The sequence below is a fragment of the Etheostoma spectabile genome, unplaced genomic scaffold (assembly GCF_008692095.1).
Source record: "Etheostoma spectabile isolate EspeVRDwgs_2016 unplaced genomic scaffold, UIUC_Espe_1.0 scaffold273, whole genome shotgun sequence".
Classification (NCBI taxonomy): domain Eukaryota; kingdom Metazoa; phylum Chordata; class Actinopteri; order Perciformes; family Percidae; genus Etheostoma; species Etheostoma spectabile.
In genome coordinates, this window is record NW_022605577.1 from 739,973 (window position 1) to 745,640 (window position 5,668).

The 5,668-nt window shown below is 38.8% G+C and overlaps 1 protein-coding gene across 1 annotated transcript in view; it reads left to right on the plus strand.

The window, feature by feature from the left end:
• The first annotated feature begins 497 nt into the window (after nucleotides 1–497).
• The window catches only part of syvn1 (synovial apoptosis inhibitor 1, synoviolin), a 15,117-nt gene continuing 9,946 nt past the window's right edge, over nucleotides 498–5,668 (plus strand). The window contains exons 1-7 of the mRNA XM_032510861.1: nucleotides 498–707; nucleotides 1,772–1,923; nucleotides 2,043–2,135; nucleotides 2,301–2,453; nucleotides 2,938–2,986; nucleotides 4,523–4,626; nucleotides 5,474–5,600. Of these exons, the coding sequence (XP_032366752.1) occupies nucleotides 1,792–1,923; nucleotides 2,043–2,135; nucleotides 2,301–2,453; nucleotides 2,938–2,986; nucleotides 4,523–4,626; nucleotides 5,474–5,600 (658 nt within the window). The 5' untranslated portion in view covers nucleotides 498–707; nucleotides 1,772–1,791. The remainder of the gene's footprint in view (nucleotides 708–1,771; nucleotides 1,924–2,042; nucleotides 2,136–2,300; nucleotides 2,454–2,937; nucleotides 2,987–4,522; nucleotides 4,627–5,473; nucleotides 5,601–5,668) is intronic.

The window sequence follows — 5,668 nt, forward strand, 5'->3', positions numbered from 1 at the left end:
CACATATGGACCTGACATATTTCAAAAAATGCAAGTAAAAACGTTTTTGTGTGGCAGGGCACCTTTAAATGATATATTCCAATAGTTTGCAGCATCAGAGAAAAACATATACATCAAAGCTTCAGTAAATTTTATGTTATTCTGAATGTTTCCTAAGATTCTCATATTTCTACTGGAGTTATTTTTTTATTTTTTTTTGCCTGTGGGGTATTCCCATAGTGGTATACTACAGGATAATGCAGCGCAGATTAAACCCAATTTGACACCTTCCCATTGGTCCACGTTGGGTATTTACCGTAAATCTCCCAAAGGTAGGTCACCCAACATTTACAAAGACAATACAATTCAACAAATTGCTTTTTCAAATACAACTCAGAACATTTGCGATTGAATGCAAAAAATATTGAATTCAATATTTAATACAAAGTATCTTTCTAACGGCTTACACCAAGTAACACTGTGTGTCAGTGATGCCTTAAATTGCTCTTGCGTCAATTTACATCAGCAGCCGGATGTGATGTGGCTCCCAAGGAGCAAGCCAAAGATAAACACGTAGCCAGGCGAACAGGGCGAGGATAATAAATATTACTGAGAGGCTACCGTGAAACGATGGAAATGGAGTAGGTGCTAAGAAAATAGAGATTTTAGCAGGCATAGACACATCCGTCAAATTAGCAAGGAGCAAGTATTCCGCAGACATCGAGTCGGTAAGTCCCGCGGAGTTCTGACAGCTGTAACGTTACCTTTTAGCTGGCTAACGCTAGCTAGCTCTAGCTAACTAACCTAATTACCTGTCTTTGATAGTAGGTAGACTCTGGAGTAAAGTAACGTTAGTAATACAAAAACATATATATATTTAGGTTTATGAGAAGCATGTAACTAGCTTATTATCTTAAGTAAATTTCTATTTTTCTCGGAAAGCTCTCACAAGGCTGCTCGGATTTTAGAGACTTCATTTTTACCATGCTAGCTTTAATGCTAAATAGCTAAAATAGTTGCTACTTCTCTATGACGATACATGTTGGTGTTTAGCTACTTTAATGAGCGAAAATAAGTGAAAAGCTAGTTTTTTGTGTTGCATAGGAAGGGATTGATTCAGCAGCAGCCGTAGTGGGAGTGTACCCAATGCTAATCAAGAGCACTGCTGAGCCTCCATGCAGGAGGAAATGAAATCATGCATGTAATAGTTAACTTTTGACCATTTTACCTGCATTAATGTTTGATACATACTCTGTTGTCTGGCCTAAAGACAATATCACTAACCTTATTCACTTTATACTCCAGCTGGGACTTATATAGACTGGATTTATATAATGTAGGGCTGGATCAGTTTTAGCTATTTATACTTCAGTTATTTTGACAAGTTACATTTTTCCTTCAAACCCTCTTAATCAAAACTCATTAAAATGTGCTAATCAGCTGTTTTTAAAGGGACATTTGTAGTATGGATAAAACCACTTTTGTTCACCTGGCTGGTTGACAGGTCTGTGTTTCCTCCCAGCCCTAAAGGCCTTTTAGTGAACATTCAATTTAAATGTATGTAAATTTGTTATCTTGCAAGAACTACATAGTGATATATGTGTGTGTATGTATAAATGCATATATGTAATATGTACAGGGACAAATGAACATAGCAGAAAGATATCTGACCAAAATGATCCAGCACAATGCTACGTTTATTTGCATGCTGCTCCGCTACATCAGTCAGCTTTCACTTGCAACAACCTTCTTCTTCTTTATTTCTCTCTTCATCTGTCTCTCCCCCTCCCAGTACCTGGAGCTGAGTCCAAAATGGTGCGAGCAACCTTGGTGACTGCCACCAGTCTGGCGCTGACTGGGGCTGTGGTGGCACATGCTTACCTCCTCAAACACCAGTTCTACCCGACTGTGGTCTACCTCACCAAGAGCAGCCCCAGCATGGCGGTAAGGGCAGGGCTAAAGTCAAAGTCAAATCTTGAGTTTGATATAAACATTTCCTCAAAGGCCATATCTGTGACATTGCGATAAATTAAGCTTTTCGTTTGTTTTGTTTCTGGTGTCAGGTGTTGTACATTCAGGCCTTTGTGTTGGTGTTTCTGCTGGGAAAGTTCATGAGGAAGGTGTTTTTTGGACAGCTAAGGGCTGCAGAAATGGAGGTAGAGTTGTTTCTATATTTAGGACTTTTACACTTGGCTCAGCATAACACACTCTGTTTTAATATGCAGTCAATGCATGGTCTCAGCTTTAAAAGTCAACAATGTATCTATCTAATCAGCGTCTTTGTTTATATTTATTCCCGTGTCTTTCCTGTCCACCATCAGCATCTGATTGAGCGCTCCTGGTATGCTGTGACTGAGACGTGCTTGGCGTTCACTGTGTTCCGGGACGACTTCTCCCCTCGATTTGTTGCCCTCTTCACCCTTCTGCTCTTCCTTAAGTGCTTTCACTGGCTGGCCGAGGACCGGGTGGACTTTGTGAGTTATGAGAAAAAACAAGTTCCTTACCTTACATAGTACACACAGTTAATTAATCCACTGTATCCGTGTGCATTCAGTACATTGTTTAAAAGTAGAAAAGAAACACAGGACAAAGTGAGTGTGGCATACCAGAGTTGAACAAACATTGTTATTTGATATTGTGCAATTTGATAAGTCAGTTATGAATTTAGTGTAAAGGGCCCTTACTGTGCAATACTTTGAGTTGAAAAGTATTATTTGGCTGTTAGGAAGCTTTACCCAACTGCTATTACTAGACGGCAGACCTTGGCTGAATACAAAGCAAACTGGTACATGTTACAGGTTTTGGTGCACCTGTAATGGTGCGGGCAATCATTATGTAAAAAGATCATTCAGAATCAAAATTGATGATTAAATAGCCATAAATGGCTGCACATGTTTTAAGTTGCATGTAAATCAGGTTTATTTCAATGTTTATCATTCTTTTATTTTTTTATTTTAGATGGAACGGAGTCCAAACATATCCTGGATTTTTCACTTCAGAGTATTATGTAAGTATACTTCAGAGTATTATGTAAGTACACTTCAGATTATTATGTAAGTACACGTTATCATGAGCCTCGGCAGAAATCATTCTTCCCGCCCTACTGTGATGGCGTTTTTTCTTCTGTCTCAACTTCTTTCCGTTGCATCCGCTCTACTTATGAAACAAGTTTTTCAGTGAAATGAAACCGTATGCAAAGCATTGCAGATGCACATGAGGCCAGGTGCACCACAGTTTAATGGAGCACCGCAACAGACCAGTAAAATAGTTAATATTAACAAACCACAACACAATTTTCTTTTCTATTTTTTTTTTTTCCTTGAGGCTCCAATATCTTCAAAATGTTTTTTTATTGACAGATTAAATACAGAATATTGTACAGATTTAGAAGTAGTCGAGTCAGCTCTCATTTTCTTAGAGAGGTGAAAGCAAAGTTACTATTAATCTGCATTCATAAACTATTCGTTACAGAAAAACAGAATTAAAGTATCCAGTGCGAAACCAAAGAATAATTAACAACGAAACAAGGGTTGAAATAAATAAATAAATAAAATAAAAGTGCATACAAGAGAGTCTCATTCCCCTATACTCACCCAATCCCAAATCTACTACTTCTACTCTTCTAACTCATTCAATAAATAAAGTAATACAGTGCGTATATGTATTGTATAAGTTATTGTGACAGGTAAGAAACCAAGGGCTGCAGGGTCTTAATGCATTGTCCTAAATTCTCTTTCATTACATATATCATCCTTCCAGATGTTATGACAACACTATTTTCTAAACACTGATACAAAAATCTATTCTGTCATCTAAGTGGCCCTTTGATTTCATACATGTTTTCCCCAGTGTATTGCAAGCCTGATAAACCAACCGGTCTTAAGCTTCTGGGAATTATGTTTAATGTATTATAAGATGTTTGTTTTTTTAAACTACAGTTTTTTTACCGCTTGGTTAGAAACTTGGGACAGACCTATTTTCAAATGTCCAGCTAGCTTTTAGCGGTGACTTAATGTGGAGCCCCAATGAAATCTGTCTTAAAGCTTTTTTTTCCATTCTCAATTTTGCGTTTCCGTCCATGATTCTATTATCACAGACACTAATGGTCTCTACATCAATGCTGCCAGGACAGCTGGTATCACAGCTTCATGGTCATTTCCAGTTTGATTTCCAGAATCAGGTGCTGCTAAAATACAACAAATGCAATCTTTTATTGAACATTGAATTAAATATAAGGCCCCACAAAAAAAGAAGGAATGATGACATTTTAAAGTGCAGTTATGAACTGATATTGCATACCACAAAACATCTCAGAGTGTATTATGCGATATATTGCAACCTTTCGCAAGGTGTTTATTGCGCCAGTTGATATCGCGATAACTATAAAAAAGGTGTATTGTGCAGCCCTACCAGTAGCTGCTAAAGTTTTTAAATAACTATCCATCAGATAAGGCTTTCAAAACTATGTATGGACTTGTTTATTTCCGGCAAAATCAAAGAAGTTGTTTTCTGCGTCTTATTGAGTGTTCTTTATTTCCTGCAGCTCTCATGGGACTGCTGGCTGTCCTGGACTTCCTGTTTGTCAACCATGCCTGTCACAGCATCATTACCCGAGGAGCCTCAGTCCAGCTCGTTTTTGGATTTGAGGTTCGTCATACTTTCGTTGAAGCTGAATATCAGCTCTCTGTTTTTAGCTTTAAAATGCTTATTTAGCCCACCTTGGGCAATATAATACAATATAAGACAACAAAAACCAGATAGACATGTCGGAAGTAAAAGCCCACTGTGCTTCACCACCAGTGTTGTAGTCGAGCAACCAACTGTCGAGTCAGAGTCAAGTCTCTAGTTCTCAGTGTTTCGAGTCCGAGCCGCTAAACAGGAGTCCCATTGGAGTCCCCATTATCTGAGCCTGAGTCGAGTCACAAGTCCAGAGAATAGGAGTTGGACTCTAGTCTGAGTCCAGGACGCCATCACTGCCTCTCTAATCTCGCATCGCCAAACCTTCCTCCACAGCGCTAAGGAGGAAGGTCTGGCTAGTCCACACAGCATTCGGGGATGGGAGAAAAACATGCCCTGGTTTAATGGCATTTCTTGACAATTGTGCCTCTGCAAAATAGCCTTGGGAATGAACTTGTTTTGGTGGATTTACCTTTCAGAAATCTGAGGAGCAGTTAACCATAGTCCTCATAAAACCACCTGAGTTTAAAATGCCAACACAAAGAAAGAAAAAGGTAACGGACATCAAGCCAAAATGAAAGACATCCGGCAGAATTTCTGATGGCAACTAAACAATCCCAAAAATTGGAACGTCGTAGATACTGTATATAAGTCATCAGTACACAACTTCAAGTTGACTCTTGAGTCCAGACGACTGTATACCACAACCTCTTACTTTAATCCTTTTCATACAAAACTATGGATAACACTTGCTATTATTATTAACAATGGACACAAATGTTCTCAGAATGATATCTTCTCTGTGTGTGCCCCTCAGTATGCAATCCTGATGACCATGGTGCTCACAACCTTCATTAAGTACCTTCTGCACACTATCGACCTCCAGAGTGAGAATCCCTGGGACAACAAGGCCGTCTATATGCTCTACACGGAGCTCTTCACAGGTACTGTATTCAGCTGGAGTTCCAAATGTGATGTCGGAATATTTTTGTATGTAGTTCAAGACAAAACC